The 17,884-nt window shown below is 41.4% G+C and overlaps 2 protein-coding genes across 2 annotated transcripts; one reads left to right on the top strand and one right to left on the bottom strand.

Annotated features, from left to right (window-relative positions):
* The first annotated feature begins 5,917 nt into the window (after positions 1 to 5,917).
* LOC134488836 (vomeronasal type-2 receptor 26-like) lies at positions 5,918 to 7,011 on the top strand. Its single transcript, XM_063291169.1, has 2 exons — positions 5,918 to 5,960; positions 6,101 to 7,011. Exons 1-2 carry the CDS (start codon positions 5,918 to 5,920, stop codon positions 7,009 to 7,011), a joined length of 954 nt encoding a protein of 317 aa, XP_063147239.1.
* A 9,696-nt stretch (positions 7,012 to 16,707) lies between these two features.
* LOC134488835 (vomeronasal type-2 receptor 26-like) lies at positions 16,708 to 17,595 on the bottom strand (the record flags this gene model as incomplete). Its single annotated transcript, XM_063291168.1, has 1 exon — positions 16,708 to 17,595. A coding segment is annotated over one exon (888 nt), but the record flags the coding sequence as incomplete, so codon positions are not given.
* Between the last annotated feature and the right edge of the window lie 289 nt (positions 17,596 to 17,884).

The raw sequence follows: 17,884 nt of genomic DNA, 5'->3' as shown, positions 1-17,884 counted from the left end.
ATTCATTCAATTTCTATAGCCGCCCATCTCAACAAGTGACTCTGGGTGGCTTACAACAATAAAAAACATAAAACAATAAAACACTTACAATTAAAACAATCACAACACAAAATAAATATACATGACTGCCTAAGAGTGCAATCAATGCTGTCTCAGTCTCGTAACTCAGCCTGAACCCTGACTGAAAAGTGTCCAGATAATCCGCTTAATCCAGGGTCCTCTGCAGCTGCCATGTGACCACTCTCTCCACAACCTTCCCTAGAAAGGGGAGGTTGGAGACTGGATGAAAATTATCCAGGTTGGTGAGGTTGAGCGATGGCCTCTTGAGGAGAGGACGCAGCACCACCTCCTTAAGAGCCAGCAGGAGCGCCCCCTCTCTCAAAGAGGAATTAGCCACCACCCAGACCCAATCACGTGCCTCCTCCCGGGCAGCCTTGACCAACCAGGAGGGGCACAGATCCAATACAGAAGTGGCCAAACTAGCAGCTGCAAGGGCCCTGTCCACTTCCTCAGGTACAACCAGATCAAACTCCCCCCAGATAACCTTGCCAGACTTAGACCCTGCAGCCTCCACTGGCCCTGCCTTTAGGCTGGAGTCCAATGAGGAGCGGATGCAAGCGACTTTACCTGCCAGATGCTCAGCATATTCCTCACAATGGCCCTAAAGGTAGACCCCCAAATCACTCCTTCCAAGGAGAGTCCGGGTCACCCAAAACAGGGCCGCTGGTAAGCTATCTGCAGATGCAATAAGGGCAGAGAAATAACCATGTTTCGCCACCCTTACCGCCACGGGGTAGGCTCTAACAGTGGCTCTAGCTCATGTTCGATTGTCTTAACTTCCCGTTTTCTGCCAGTGCACTCTAGGTATCTCTTAGACCTCTTAAGCTTCCTCAGCTCCTCCGTAAACCACAGGGAGCACGGGGGCCATAAGCACAGAGAGGCTGCTCAGGCACAATCCAATCCAAAGTCATGGCTGCTCTCTCATTCCACGCAGCCATCAGAGCTTCAGCTGGACCATGCAGCAGACTTCCTGGAACAACCCCAAGCTCCCTTTGAAACCGTATTAGGTCCATCAGTCTCCTGGGGCGGGCCGATCTAACAGGCCCAGCCTCCTTGCAGAGGGGGGTGGTGCCAGAGAACTGGAGGCTCACCAGGAAGTGGTCTGACCATGACAGGGGAGAAACCAAGGTCTCCCCCAATTTCAGAGCACTCTGCCACTGCTCCGACAGAAAAACCAGGTCAGACGAATGACCACCATTATGCGTCAGCCCCTGGATTATTTGCGACAGGCCCAAGGCTGTCATGGTAACCATGAATGCCCAAGCTACCTCCACCCCCGCCCCCAAGGAAGGCAAGTGGAAATCCCCCAAGACCATAAGCCTGGGGAACTCCACCGCCAACCTGGCTACCGAGTCAAGGAGCTCAGGCAGGGAAGTTGCTACGCAGCAGGGAGGCTGGTACGATAGCAACAGTCCCAACTGATCCCTAGAGCCCAGCTTAACAAACAGGGTCTCCACCCAGAAATCTGAGGAGCAGTGCCCCTGGATGCCTCCCAAGTGTCTTGGATGACCACCGCCGCCCTGCCACCCCTACCCTGAGGTCTCGGCTGGTGCCACACCTGGAAACCAGCTGGGCACATCTCAGAAAGGGGAACTCCCCCTTCCTCTCTCAGCCAGGTCTCCGTAATACAAGCCAGCTCAGCTTTCTTATCCATGATCAAATCATGATTATTGAGAAAAGCAGGCTACCCCCCCATCCAAAAGATTTTAAATATGTATGCACATTTGTGTTTATATTAAATTACTTTCAAATTTCATTTTCAGTAACAATTTTTAAGTAATTGCCTCACCTCTCTGAAATCCTTTAAATCTCTCCAGAGATAGCAAAAGAACTGGAACTATGGGATATCCTTTTGCAGTAGAATATTGTATATTTAAGGCTGTGATTAACAACAGCTAGCTTTCTTTTAGGAACAAACTCGGATTGATCAGGAGATGCAGTTTATATTGTTATCAATCATTATTTTTATCGTTGATGATAATGATGATGACGATTAGAGGACTTTTTTGAGGTTCCATATTTGGATTAGGAATAATCAGAATCTGAGCATCTCTTCAAGATCCAAGGATCTGTTGTGCTTAGGAATAAATTCTATCCGTATCTGAAATCTGATTAATTTCTTTAATTACACTTGTTATGATGCAATTCAATTTCATTTTTATTCCAGTAATTGTTGGATTGTGGAATTTGAAAAGTAAGCAGTGAAGTAGCTATCCTCTGGATGGGTTTGTGCATAAATGGAAAAATAACATTCTATAAATATCTTCTATCTTCTATCCATTCTTCTGCCTGGTCAAGGAGATTTTTTCCCCCAGTAATTGTAACAACAACCTTTCACTTTTTCTTCTTTTTGGAATGCAGAACAGAACAGTTTGGAAGAGCTGTGGCCACCTATAATAATGATATTTCAAATAAATTATTTCTGCATTATTGTGTTCATTATTTGATGCTAATCACTTCTTACATCATTTTTTACTTAAAGGGACCAACATAGCTTATCCCTGGTTTAGAATTAAGGTACGGTTTCATTTCCTTTGCCTTGATGCTCCTTCTCCTCTCAGCCCCTGCCTCCTTCCAGGTGTGTGGAAAGCTGTCCTCCTGGATTCATGAAGGTGCCTCAGGAAGGGAAGCCCACCTGTTGCTACAACTGTCTTCCTTGTGCAGAAGGAACCATCTCCACCCAGGAAGGTAGGTGGCTCCAAGAAAACATATTGCTAAAGCTGGATCCTTTCTTCTCTTGCTTGGCTGAATATCCACAATCAAATCCACAAGGAGAGTCTGGGAGAGTAAATTGGCCTGAGGTTTTGTGATGCTCTGGATGGAGGTGTGAGTCACAAGGCGGCAAATGACTCAAGAAGAAAAGGTTCCCTTTAGAAAAAAAATCCCTCAAAAATTGCCCACCTTTTCTTTCCAAACTGTATTTGTAAACCTGAACCTTTCCCCTTTTGCTTGATTTAGTAGCCACCAAGAATTCAATATTAGAGTCAGCCATGGTTGGGTGTTGAATCAGCCATGATTTGTCCCTCTTGCCAACTGTGCATGGTTCTTGTGAGAATAAATTGAAATTCATTAACCATCTGCCATGGCCCCCACTCTTTGGAACAAGTTACCCTCAGAGGTCAGACAGGCCCCCACTCTCCCAGCTTTCCGAAAGTGGGTGAAGCCACCTTGCTTGGGGTGGGGGAGGAATAGTCAATCATGGGGGTGGTTGGCACCTTGATGCGGCCAATGAAAACACCTTACGGACCACCTTCAACTATATATTTTATATCTTGCATTTTTATATTTATATTGTATTTATTGTATTGATATTTGATTTTTGATTTTTAACTGTAAACTGCCAGAGTCATTGTAATATGAGATTGGTGGGGAAGAAATATGATAGATAAATAAATAAATAAAAACAGCATACAAGTTATGGAAAACCAACTTGCCAAAAAAACAAAAAATAAAGCTAAAGTGGGCAATGAAAAATATAGAAATTCAACAAAAGGATATTCTGACTTCTGGTGGGGACATGGCAGACTGAGTAGCTGTGCCTGTGGGATTAGCAGGTGGAAATGACAATGTGGCAATTTTTGGGGGGCTCAGGCAGGTTTTCCTGAAGCCCAGAAATGTTCTCTGGATAAAGGAGGATGCCTGGAATCATCCCATTTGTCCTCTGGGCAGCTGCTTGTAGCCAGAAGATTGCAAACAGCATTTTGCATTCGACTAGTAAGAGCTTTTAGTTGGGACTCAGGGCCATCATTATTTTCCAAACTGCACTCTAGCCTTACACAGACACTGAGACTGGCCACCCCATTTCTAAATCACAATATATATATATATATATATATATATATATACACATACATACATACATACACACACACACACACACACACACACACACACACATACATACATACAAACACACAAACACACACATACACAGACATATATATTGTTGTTTATTCGTTTAGTCGCTTCCGACTCTTCGTGACTTCATGGACCAGCCCATGCCAGAGCTTCCTGTCGGTCGTCAACACCCCCAGCTCCCCCAGGGACGAGTCCATCACCTCTAGAATATCATCCATCCACCTTGCCCTTGGTCGGCCCCTCTTCCTTTTGCCCTCCACTCTCCCCAGCATCAGCATCTTCTCCAGGGTGTCCTGTCTTCTCATTATGTGGCCAAAGTATTTCAGTTTTGCCTTTAATATCATTCCCTCAAGTGAGCAGTCTGGCTTCATTTCCTGGAGTATGTAATATATATATACAAATATAAAGGAGGATTGAGAGTAAACAATTGTCTTCCTGTTATTATTTTTGTATTAAATTTGAAGGTATTAGCATTTTCCTACACATTGAATCAGCTGATTTAAACTGTCAGCTTTCTATTTCTACTTTCTCTTAGGAACTGTCCGCTTATCTCACTTTCACTTTGTGTAAACATACTTCAGAACTTTTCCATATCTATGACTTTTGCAGGTTAAGCTCCTAGGGAGTGCCGTAATCTACTGTGTGAGACATGGAGGATTTTAAACAGATTTTTTTCTGACTTCCATCAAGGTTTTAGACAGATCTTTTCTGACTCCTATCATTTTTTTTATACAAGACATTCAGGACATTGTGGAAAATATGAGCTCTTAAGTGTGTCATCTGGTTGGGGATGTACTGGATGAAATTGAGGAATTCAACAGTGATAGATTTTTTTTTTTCCTAAGAATGAGATTGCGATTTCTGTTGAGATGCTGGATGAAGATTGGATAGGGAGTTGGTGAAATTTGGAGAGAGGGATCTGCAAGCAATAAGTAAAATTGACTTTCTGGTGAAATGCCATAAAAAGGGGGGTCATTGTGTATGGGAGGTTTTCTGAAGAGAAGTTGGCATTTTTGAGGGGGACAGTTGGGTTGCTTGATTTTTTCAAGAGAAAAACTCTGTGCACGTTGTGGGGATCTGTAAATGCTTTGGTTTATTTTGAAGTGGGGTAAGGGTTATCTGGATCGCTTTTAGGCTTTGACTGATGTTATTTGTTTTTAAGGATATGGATTCAGATTATTCGGGTATTAAAATGTTTTTTTGATGGTTTTCAGAATTTGATTTAAGGTTATTTTTTTGAATTGCTTTTCTTTCTTAATCTTAAGATTAAGATTATTAAAACTGTTGTTTTTATTTAGTATAATGGCAGACAATGTATGTGCTTTTTAGTTTGATTTTTATTATAGTAGACAGAAATGTATAGAATAGTAGTAGGAAGGGAATAATTAAATAAATGTTATTTGGGGGGGGAAGTTATTTAGGAGGTTTATATGAATTCTTTTTTCTTTATTTAAATATAAGGGGAGGGAGTAACTGTACTTAGTGATTTTTATAATGTGCTAAAGGGGAATGATTTTTAGAAATAATGTGATTTTGGTTTAATATAGACTAAGAGATTGATTATGGAAAACTTTTGTATATCCTTGCTGTTAAAAGTCGGAAGTCACATCTTTCCGTAATGTTGAAAACAAAATCTTCTTTTTTGTTTTCACACCTTTTTACTTTTCTTCTCTTTTTTGTAGTTTTGTGGTTGTTGTTGTTTGTTTTCTTGTAGCTTTTATCTTTCTCTTCAAACTTAATAAAATTCATAATTTAAAAAACAGGATATTTCGAAGTAGTGAATTGTCCTTCCAAAAAGAAGTGTTAAGGCAGCTATAGGATGAACCAAATTTGTCAGGGGAAAAATCAGAAGTGGAGAGAAACCAGAAATAATGTATTTCCCCAACTCTGACCAGCAGCAGATGTTTTGCCATTACTCTGATTGTTGGCTTCCATTTCTGAAGAGACCAGACAAGATGCTTGGTGGAAGATGTTTTCTTCCAGTGAATTTCTTCCAAACATGTATTTTCAGGAAATCTCCACACTCATCTACATGTCTGCAGGTAATTCACAGGCTGTGAATCTCCTTTTCTTGTTTTGAGGAATTAATATTCTTTCACACACTAACAAAATACAATGGGATATTGCAAAACGAGATGTATGGATCAGATAGGCCCAAGTTCCTTTCTCTTGTTCTTTACAGATGCAGAACAATGCACCAGATGTTCTGAAGATCAGCATCCAAACAAATTTCAAGATCAGTGCATCCCTAAAAAGATCAGTTTCCTCAACTACAAAGACTATTTGGGAATCATCCTGGCTTTCTTTGGCATGTTTTTGGCCTTAACCACAGGCTGTGTTTTAGGAATCTTCATTAAATTCCGAGAAACTCCCATAGTCAAAGCCAACAACCAGGACCTCTCCTTCATCCTCCTTACCTCCCTTCTGCTATCCTTCTTGACCTCCTTCCTTTTCATTGGTCAGCCAACCAAACTGACCTGCCTTCTCCGACAAACAGCCTTCAGCATCATCTTCTCAGCTGCCATTTCTTCTGTCTTGGCCAAAACAACCACAGTTGTGTTGGCCTTCTTGGCCACAAAACCAGGAAGTAAAGTGCAAAGGTGGTTGGGGAAGAGCTTGGCCAACTCCATCATTCTTTCTTGCTCTGGTCTCCAAGTTGCCCTCTGCAGCATTTGGCTGGGAACCTCTCCCCCATTCCCTGAGTCTGACATGCACTCACAATCAGAGGAGGTCATCCTGCAATGCAATGAAGGCTCTGCTGCCCTGTTTTATATTGCCCTTAGCTACATGGGCTTCCTGGCTGCCATCTGTTTAACAGTGGCTTTCCTAGCCAGGAATCTGCCTGGGGCTTTCAATGAAGCAAAGCTGATCACCTTCAGCATGCTGGTCTTCGGCAGCGTCTGGGTTTCCTTTGTGCCCACCTACCTGAGCACCAAGGGCAAATACATGGTGGCCGTGCAGGTCTTCTCCATCTTGGCCTCCAGCACTGGCCTGCTGGGCTGCATCTTCATCCCCAAGTGCTACATTATCATTGTGAGGCCTGATCTGAACACAAAGGAGTATCTAACAACAGCAAGAAAAGTAAAAATGTAACCCACTGTATATACAGTATAAAACTTTGTTTTCACTCCTATACTCTATACTCCAGCTTGTTGATCCAATGTGAGTATTTCTGAGGGGACAACAACTTGATTGGATGGTTTTTCAAGGAAAGTCATTACAGAGTCAGTGAATAATTTTGGATATTGACAGACAGATTAAAGAGATAGATAAAAATCCGAATGTAATGTTAATGAGTAATAATAGCAAGAGGAATGGGGGTCCTTCTATCCTCCATCCTCTTGGTCTTGTGTTCTAATAGTCTCAGGATTTAAGAAATTATTTATAATTTAAGAATTATGACTCCACCATTCCTTTCCTTGATCCTCAAGCAGGAAAGGTGTTCTTGGGGACACCCAACCACTTAGGACTGAGCCCTAGGAGGGAAAGTGAAGGACTTGGGTTTTCTGTTTGGGATATTTCTTTATTCAATTTCAAGTGCTTCGAAGCTGCTTTAAATATCGGTTTTTTAACTGCTTACAACCATATTTTCAAACAATATGTATCTCTAAAACCCAATTGGTAACATGACAATCTCCCTCAGGCTTTAGGGCCAGATGTTAGTGGAGCCTGGTTTCTGCAGTTTGTCCTGCCTAGCAGGAGCAAGGTGGCAGCCTATTAACATCATCCTCTGTGAGCTGTTGTTTTGTGATCCTGCCTCTTTGGTTTAGTACTGGTTAAGACTTATTAAAGTAAGCAAATGGTATCACTAATACATCTGTAACTTCTTGGGAGAAAAAAAAAAAACAGTAGAAGTCAGTGGAGAGGGGAGGGGAAGGGAGGAGAGGAGAGATTTCTGACTCAGAGAATGGGGAAAAGGAAGAAGCATCACAGAGCCAGTCCTGGCTCACAGCACTCTTCCAAGACAGCCAAACAGCCAAAAATTGATGGACTTTTCCTACAAAAGGAAACAATAAGTAAACTAACACCATTTCCCATCTCCAGTAATTTTGAGGCACTGGCAGAAGCTGCTGTCATGGGATGGCTCAGCTGAACTGATGGCAAAACAATGTTTGCTCACAGCACAAACTGTCATTTTGGTGTCTGAGCAATTTGCCTCCATGAAAAATAATCTGGAGCGATTAAAAAGCAACTTGCATAAAAGCACACAGAAAGACTTTCTGCCTTTATTGAAGCCCAAGCCCAAACAGACAACTTAGTGAAGCAACATCCCTCAGGACTGAGTAACAGTGACAATAAATCACACCTTAGGCCTGAAAGCCGGCTGGCTGACCTTGGGCCAGTCCGTCTCTCTCAGCCCAACTCGGGGTGAGACCAGCCTCCTTGTGGTGCATCCCGGGCAACATGACTTGTCCTGGCTAAATAGTCTACACATCTGGCTGCTGGACCTCACAAGGATTTCCCAGCAAGAAAAAGCAGCATGAACACCAAACTGCTATGCCATATGATTTTTTTTTTTAAAGCCAATAAAGGTGTCGATGTAACTGCTGACAGAGGTGAACGAGCAGTTAAAGAAGTTACCTCATCAAAGCCTTGCAATTAAATCAGGTTGCTCTCCATATATCTTTGAACAGCCTGAATTCCAGTCGCTGGGTCTCAAAAAGAGCAGCTGTGACTTCTCTGGGACAGCTCTTTCACTGCCACCATCGGCAAATAGAGTTGTGCATGGTCAAGTGGCTCCAAACTTGCCTGGCAGGAATGAACCTTACTGACTGTTGAGCAATCTACCGTATCTGACATGTCCCATAAAAACATTGTTTTGAAGTATGAAAACTGCAGCAAGACTATTATATGCTCAAAAGTGGAAAGGTTCAGCAGTACCCATTATGGAGGAACGGCTGGTGAAGATGATGGAACTTGCCGAGATGGCTAAAGTAACTTCTTTGATCAGAGAAAAGACAATATCCATATTGAGGGCTCCCTGGAAACCCCTTATAGAGATTTGCGTGAAACAGAAAAATGCACTTATGACTTTTTGTCTCCAATGTCTCAGAAGAGCTTTTACCAGAACTCGTTTTGACCAGTTAGACTCTCTGGTAAGAATTGGGAGGTTCCAAGGAGTTCCATATGAAGGAAGATTATGTATTTTTGGTGCTCCAGCTGTTGAAGATGCCGCTCCTATCTCATTTGATTGCAAATTGTACTCTATAGAAAGGACTGACCACTTAGAGTTATATTTTTAAAAAACAAAAAATACTGGAGCAGCCAGCAGAAACTTCCTTATTTTTTTACAGGGTAAGAATGAGCTCATTACCAGCAAGGCTGCACTCTTCATATCAAAGGCAATCTTAAAGAGGACAGATTACTTAGACCAGATTGGAGTTGACTGTAGGGGTGACAGCTTGATTTGAATGTGTATTATAGTTTTATTTGTATCTACTTGTTTTTATGTGTATGTTTATAATGGCTTTTTATTTTATTTTATTTTATTTCCTATTGGATATGGTCAAAAGACAAAATCAATAAAATATCTATCTATCTATCCAAAAATTAAACTGCTGGTGTTTGCACGACACAACAGTGGGTTACATAAATTGCAAATTAATGGGACCCCAATAGAGCAGGTATGTGCTTATAAATATATTGGTGGCAGTTCCAGGCTTCCTTATCTTGGAGCACACATTTCTTTTATCAGGCAAGTATGGCCCAACGTAGCTCCACAGCTGACTTAAGATTCCTCTATTCAAAAGGGGCACATTTTATTCCCGAAGCTTGCAAGGTTTTCCTTGCTAAGATCATCTCTCGGCTTCTTTATGGTGTTCCAATTTGCATTTGTATAAAGTTTAATATCCTGGAAAGGGACGCGGTGGCGCTGCGGGTTAAACCGCTGAGCTGCCGATCGGAAGGTCGGCGGTTCGAAACCGCGCGGCGGGGTGAGCTCCCGTTGTTAATCCCAGCTCCTGCTCACCTAGCAGTTCGAAAACATGCCAATGTGAGTAGATCAATAGGTACCGCTTCGGCGGGAAGGTAACGGCGTTCCGTGTCGTCATGCTGGCCACATGACCCGGAAGTGTCTATGACAACGCCGGCTCTAAGGCTTAGAAACGGAGATGAGCACCACCCCCTAGAGTCGGACACGACTGGACTTTACGTCAAGGGAAACCTTTACCTTTACCTAATATCCTGGAAGCTGTCCAGTGCAAATTTATAAGAGAAAAATTCACAGTTCCAAGACGCATCAAGAATGCTGTTTTAGGGTTAGAGACAGGTTTGGTTTCCCTGGTTTCCTATCTCCTTAATTTCTGGTTGAAATTTACTTTTTTTCCTATGAACCTGGCTCCACTGGTTCTCAGAGACCATTTGTCAGAACTCACAATCAAAGAGTTGTTAGATCTGTTGATTGTGTTCTGTGCCATTGAAGCAAAAAATATCAGGCTCTGGATGGGGGGGGGGGAGTTGTTGAGAATGAGAAGAAATCCAAGGTCATACCAGCCAGCCAGGAGTGGAATGCTGGACTGTTAAGGGAAAAGGGGGGGAGTGTGGAGGAGGTTTTGACGTGCCTATGTGTCTTTTATCAGGTAGCTGTGTGAGAACTTTTTTAGTCGTGACTTCTTGCTTAACATCTGTACACATCATCAATATAATGATGTGGTCTATAGCAGCCATCCCCATGTAGATCTATTCCCCTCTCCACCTCAAGTGAGGTGGCAGGACCAGGTCTTCAGACTCCTCCAAAAGGCCAGGAGCGATGGGGCCAATCTCACCTCTGGGAGCAGTGTGTTCCACAGGGTGGGAGCTACTGCAGAGCTGCTTCCTGGACCCCACCAAATGAAGCTGTCTTAAAGACAGGGGTCCGCAGCATGCACTCTCTGCATGATTGGGTGGGATGGGTTGATGTAATGGGGAAGAGGCAGTCCCTCAGGTAACCTGGTCCCATGACATGTACCACTTTATATGTGATAACCAACACCTTGAATTGGACCCGGAAGCAAACTGGTAACCAATGCAGCTCGCGCAGCAGCGGTGTTATATGTGCCCTTCTAGGGGCACCAAAAACAGCTCGCACAACTGCGTTCTGGACCAGCTGAAGCTTCTGGGTACTTTTCAAGGGTAGCTCCATGTAGAGTGCATTGCAATAGTCTATATGAGAGATAACAAGGGTATGAGTGACTGTTCAAAGGGCCTCCTGATCCAGAGGCACCAATTACAGAGGCCTGAATGTCATTTGCAATTCAAACCAGTATCCTTTGCCCCTAATGAAGCATTTATTGTCTCGTTTGTCAAAGGGGAAGATCTTCACAAAGTTGGACCATATTTCAGAGTGCAAATTCAAGAAGGGGATGAGTGGAAGACTGCTTTTAATTGCCCATTGGGGAGCTATGAGTACCAGGTTCTCCCGTTTGGGCTGAAGGGGGGTCCTGAAGTATTCATGCAGTTGATAAATGAGGTGTTACATGAACATTTGTAAAAAGGTTGTGTGGTGTATCTCGATGTAATGATTGCCTATTCCAATAAAAGGAGTCTCATCAGTAATTACTAGAGAAAACTAATTTATTGAATGAATAGTATGCAAAGTACGAAGAAAGCTGAGAATGAGCAAAAGTGCGCCAAATACAAACTTAAAAAGCCTTGCTCCCATTGCGAACCCTCCCCTCAGGCTAGCATAGCAACCACCCACCCCAGATGCTAGCAACCATTAGAATCGGCCTGAGAAAGTAACCTTGAACAGCAGAGATAACCCAAACATACATTCCAGAAGATCACAAGTCAACACAAAGGAAATTTACCAGCGTGGCCAGGCAGGCACGCAACTGCAGATATGACATGTGAAACGTTACGAGGAACCATAAACATTGGAACGGGAACATGACACTCGATGACATTTTAATCTATACAAAAAGTGAACAAGAGCACATCCAAATGGTGCGCAAGGTGCTAAAAAAATAGAGGGATGCTAAGTTGTATGCTAAACTGTCTAAGTGTGAATTCCATAAGAACTAACTAGATTATTTGGGGTATAGTGTGTCTGAAAAGGTCATTGAGATGGATCTCACTAAAGTCACACATGTGTTAGAATGGGCAGCCCCTAAAACTAGGAGACAATTACAAAGTTTCCTAGGGTTCACGAATTTCTTCCGCCAGTTCATCCTGCTATTTGCGCAAATTGCATTACCATTGACTGAGTTATTAAAGACAAAAGGGATTGGAGAAGCAAAAAGGACTAAAAGCCCTGGGGTGTTGCTAAAGTGGACTTCTGTATGCCAGGCAGCATTTGACAATTTAAAGCAGTTGTTCACTGCTGAACCAATCCTGTGTCATCCCAATCCCACTAAACCCTTTATCATTCAGGCTGATGCATCAGATGTTGCAACTGGAGCAGTGTTGTCTCAGAAAAATGTAAAGGGGAAGTTGCAGCCATGTGCCTATTTGTCAAAAAAGTTTAGTGAAACAGAACACAGGTGGCATGTTTGGGGAAAGGAAGCATTTGCTGTGTGCTGGGCTCTGTTAACTTGGAGACACCTATTGGAGGGGGCTGCAAAATCTTTTGAATTGTGGACTGATGATAAGAATTTGGAAGCTTTAAAAACAAGGCAGCGACTAACTGCCAAGCAAATACAGTGGGCAGAGTTTTTCAGCAGATTCAATTTGATTCACTTTGAAGCATCTCCCTGGGGGGGGGAGGGGTTAGAAGATTCACTGTTGCACCTTCCCCAACATAATAGCCAAAAGGAAGAGGTAGTAGATACTGTCTTTCCTAAGCAACAACTGGGCTTGGTAATTACGAGACAGGCAAAGGAGACAACAACAAAACCAAAAGTGTCTGGTGACATAAAACAGAACCTAATTAAGGAACTTCAGAATGATCACTGGCTGCAGACTAATAAAGATTCCCTTACAGAAAAAGAGGAACTCTGGTGGTTGGAAAATAAGATTTATGTACCTGCAACCTTTCAAAGGGAGATATTGTTACACAGCCATGATGCCAAGTCAGCTGGGCATTTTGGACTGGTAAAGACTTTGCATTTAATTTGCAAACAATTTTGGTGCCCTAACGTGAGACAAGATGCAAAGGACTATGTGACCAGCTGCCCAGTTTGTGCAGTCTCTAAAAAGAAAGGAGGAAAGCCACAAGGGTTGTTGCAGCCAGTGGCTAATCGCACCGCACCCTGGAAAGAGATCACAATGGACTTTATAAGGGAGTTGCCAGAAAGCAGAAAGAAAACTGTGATTTGGGTAGTAACTGATCTGTTCTCTAAGCAAGCACATTTTATCCCATGTGCAGATATGCCAACTACAAAACAGCTAGCAAAGCTCTTTATTCAGCATGTGTACTGCCTACATGGCATACCCAGTTGGATTGTGAGTGATTGGGGGCCCCAGTATAGATTCCAATTTTGGAGATCATTTATAAGAGAAGCGGGGTCAAGCCTTATCATCTTTGCATTATCCGGATTTGGCCAGAGCTTGTGAACAATTGAACTCTACTTCAGAGAAATTCTTAAGATGTTACATAAGTTACCAAGATAACTGGGTGGATTTATTGCCCTTTGCTGAAGTTGCTTATAATAATTCTATTCACCAAAGTACAGGACTGTCTCCTTTCCAAGTAGTATATGGACAAGACTTTGTACCCATCCCCAAACTACCACAGCAACCATCTGTATCCCATGCTGCTAGTGAGTGGATGAAACAGATATGTGCCCCATGGCCAGTAATTCAAACAACCCTTGAAAAGGCCAAGGAAAGTTACAGAAAATATGCTGACAACAAAAGGTCTCTTGAATGGAAATTTAAGGTGGGAGAGAAAGTATATTTGTCTACAAATTTTTTAAGATCATTGCAGCAGTCTAAAAGACTAGGCCCAAAGTTTGTGGGACCCTTTGAAATTGAACAAATCATCAACCCAGTAACTGTGAGGCTAAAACTCCTAAAAAATCTGAAAAGGATCCATCCTGCCTTTCATTGAAGCCTTCTGAAATGTCTGCATGAAGCTCCTCAATGGCATCCTGAAACCCCAGCACCAGCTCCCCTCATGCTAAGTGGAGAACAGAATTTCAAAATGAAAGAAATTTTAGACTCCAGAAAACATCTGAGCAAACTTCAATATCTAATACAGTGGAAACATTTTCGGGACCGTGAGTGGGTGGATAGCTGTCATGTGAGGGCTCCAGATCTTGTAAACAAGTTTCATGCAAAGTAATCTAGCAAATCTAACCCTTAATTGTTCTGCTTGATAATTTCTCTGTATTAATCATATAAGATATCTTTCTTTTTCAGGATTGCAGTATGTCAGAAACCACAATCAAAGAGTTGTCAGATCTGTTGACTGTGTTCTCTGCCATTGAAGCAAAAAATCTCAAGCTCTGGATTGGGAGGTGGGGGGGGAGTTGTTGAGAGTGAAAAGAAATCCAAGGTCGTACCAGTCTGCCAACCAGGAGTGGAATGCTGGACTGTTAAGGGAAAAGGGTGGGAGTGTGGAGGAGGTTTTGATGTACCTATGTGTCTTCAGGTATGTGAGATTTTTTTTAGTCATGGCTTTTTGCTTAACATCCTTACACATCATCAATAAATCTGAAATCTGCATTTCATCTGGATGCATGAATCAGAATTTTATTGAATCAACTGTGTCAGAACTTTACACCATTTAAAATTAACCCAGCTAACAAAAGCTAATAGGAACCCTAGTCCTTAGGACCCTCTTTGGAAAGTCTGTCCATCCAGAAGTCATCTCAAACAATGTATCTGGGATGTTGATTTTCAAACCAGTTTAAGCCAAATATCCAACCCTAAAGTTTGTGGAATCTTCTCAGATGGGCATGTGCCACCATCTTATCTCTCATCAATTCTGAAATGTTGTTGGGCTTTCACTTTGTCAGGCTGGATGCACTACCTTCTGTTGTATAAAAATACCCTTTTTCAGCAGTGCTTCTGCCCATGTTGAGAGGGCTCTGAGGAACCCCTAAGCCAGATGTGCCTTTGTTGCTCTCTCTATGGGGAATCTTGGAAGATACATATTTATCCCATTTTAAAGAACTACCCCGCTAGAGAGCAGAATGTCTATCTGTCACTGCTTCTATCTGACCAGGTTCCTGAAAGATTTTTCCAGGTTGCCTGATATTCTGCTATGTTTTGTTGTATCTATCATACCTAAGGTTGAAATTTAGCACACATTTTGGTGATTGCCACTACTGTTTGAACTAGAGTTGCTACAATAATGTATTGTATGTAATTTTATTGCATTGTATGTCTCTTTTTATTATTATTAATAATAATCAATATTAATCAATATTAATATTTGTGATTATTGTTGCTTATTTACTTTTTGCAATTATTACTAATTACAATAAAATACATTAATCTAATCTAATTATTGGGCCCAAAGACCATGATAAAGGTTTGATTTGATTTGTTTTGACCTAAGATAGACAAAACATTCTGCTTCCCATGAAATACTATTTATTTTATTAAATATTTCCAAATCTTATAGTAAAAGTCTAAGTGTTCCTAAGTTGTCTGGACCCTTAATTTGTTTCTAACTTTCTTAGATCGAAATCTTATTTAGCTTTTTCCTGTTTATTTCCAATTCTTTAAATTCTTAAATTTAATGTTTGTTTTGTTCAAAAGGAAAGGTAAACTCACTGGGTGGCTTTTCTAACTGAAGAACATTTGAAGATCTGAATGTTTGAAGTTCTGAAGATCCAATAATATCTAAGGTGGAAAATCATACACTAATAAATGTTGGAAATGCGATGATACAGAAGGAACATTTGATCTCATGCGGTGGACAGGTGAAAACCTCTCAAAAGTATTGGAAAGACATACATAACATAATGCAGAAAATTTTGGAAATTAAATTTGAAATGAAACCAGTTTTTCATATTAAGTATAATCCCATACAACATTGACAAGAAATATCATTAACTTACTGAGATACAAGCTCACAGCACCAAGAATGAATTTTGCCCAAAACTGGAAGAAAGATACAATTCTGACAATATTTGATTGGGAACTTAAACTTAGGGAAAATGCAGCAAAATTAAAAGAATATATTCATAACAGAAGTTTAACCAACTTTAAGTGAGAATGGTTCCTTACATACAGCTTACCATGCAACACAGCAAATATAATCGCTTACGGTTTGGCTTCAAAGGGGGCCCAGATGTTTCTAAACACTGCAAATTAGTAGTGGTTCAAAAAGGGGGAAGTTAGAAACCAAATAACCTTTCTTTTCTTTTTCTTTTTTCTATTTCTTTTTTATTTGTTTTTCTTGTTGTTTATTTGCTTTGTCTATTTTATCTTTTTCTTTAACATGTGCAAACTATAATAAGTAACAATATAGTGGAGACTTTAGGATTAAATATGCAGTTTAAGATAGAGAACTTTATTGTATAACAGATATTTTGATGTAATTTGCAGTTGTTTGTTAATGCTATATTTAGCTTTGGATGTACAACAACCTTATGCTTATTAACATTACATTCCAAATGATAGTTAAACCTATATAAATCTCTTCTTTTTCTCTATCTATCTTTAAAGGTTTATCTAAACAGAACCTTAATAATCTCTAGTAAATATTGTATAAAATTATATAGCGTACTAGTTATGTCTTATAATAAAATAGTGAAAAAGTGAAAAAAACAAAAAAATGGTAGAGTTGAAATTAGTTTTTGTTTTTTTTTAAGGACTGTGCATTTTTCTTTTTAAATAAAGAACATTAAAGAGTTTGCTGTTTGTTGGAATTAGTAACTGGCATTTTTTGGAACCACCTACTAAAAATTCACTACTGTTTTATTTTGACATCACATGTTCTTTTGTATTGAGATCTGGCCTTAGCAGGATTATGTAGCACTTGGGGATGAAGATGCAGCCCAGCAGGCCAGCACTGGAGGCCAAGATGGAGAAGATCTGCACAGCCACCATGTACTTCCCTTTGGTGCTCATGTAGGCTGGCACAAAGGAGACCCAGACGCTGCAGAAGACCAGCATGCTGAAGCTGATCAGCTTGGCTTCATTGAAGGCCCCAGGCAGATTCCTGGCCAAGAATGCCACCATGAAGCAGGTGGCAGCCAGGAAGCCCATGTAGCTGAGAGCAACATAAAACATGGTGACAGAGCCTTCGTTGCATTGTAGGATGATCTCTCTAGGTTGGGAGTGCACGTCAGACTCAGGGAATGGGGGAGAAGTGCCCAACCAGATGCTGCAGATGACAACTTGGACACCAGAGCAAGAAAGAATGATGGAGTTGGCTAGGCTCTTCCCCAGCCATCTCTGCACTTTATTCCCTGGTTTTGTAGCCAAGAAGGCTAACAGCACTGTGATTGTTTTGGCCAAGACTGAAGAGATGGCAGCTGAGAAGATGATGCTGAAGACTGTTTGTCGAAGAAGGCAGGTGGCTCTCCTTGGTTGGCCAATGAAGAGGAAGGAGGTCAAGAAGGAAAGCAGGAGGGAGACAAGGAGGATATAAGAGAGGTCACGGTTGTTGGCTTTGACAATTGGTGTTTCCAGGAATTTAATGAAGATTCCCAAGACAAAGCATGTGGTTAAAGACAGAAACAAGGCAATGGAAGTGAGGATGATTCCCAGATTTTCTTTATAAGAAAGGTAGTTTTTAATCTTGGGAATACAGTGAACATGATTGGTGTTTGGATGTTGATCTTCTGGACATTTGGTGCATTTTTCTGCATCTGAAAAAGAGAAAGAGTAATTAAGTAATCCAGTTAAGCAGATATTTTAATCAAACACATCAGTTAGGTGAAATTGGTGCTGCTGTGAATGATTTTGGGTGGAAGAAGTCAGTACACTTCTTCATTTCCCTCCAGCAGGAAGTTCTTAATTTTACTTTTCTTTTTTCAATGTCACCATTTCATCAATGAACTTGTATAGAGGAAGGGAGGAGTTATGAATTTAGTCTATCATGATTTGTGATGGAGGGAGGGAGGGAGGGAGGGAGGGAGACCATTTTACC

This window comes from Candoia aspera, chromosome 2 (assembly GCF_035149785.1).
Source record: "Candoia aspera isolate rCanAsp1 chromosome 2, rCanAsp1.hap2, whole genome shotgun sequence".
Classification (NCBI taxonomy): Eukaryota; Metazoa; Chordata; class Lepidosauria; order Squamata; family Boidae; genus Candoia; species Candoia aspera.
Note: the sequence above shows the minus strand (reverse complement) of the source record. Positions and strands in the feature narration are given on the sequence as shown.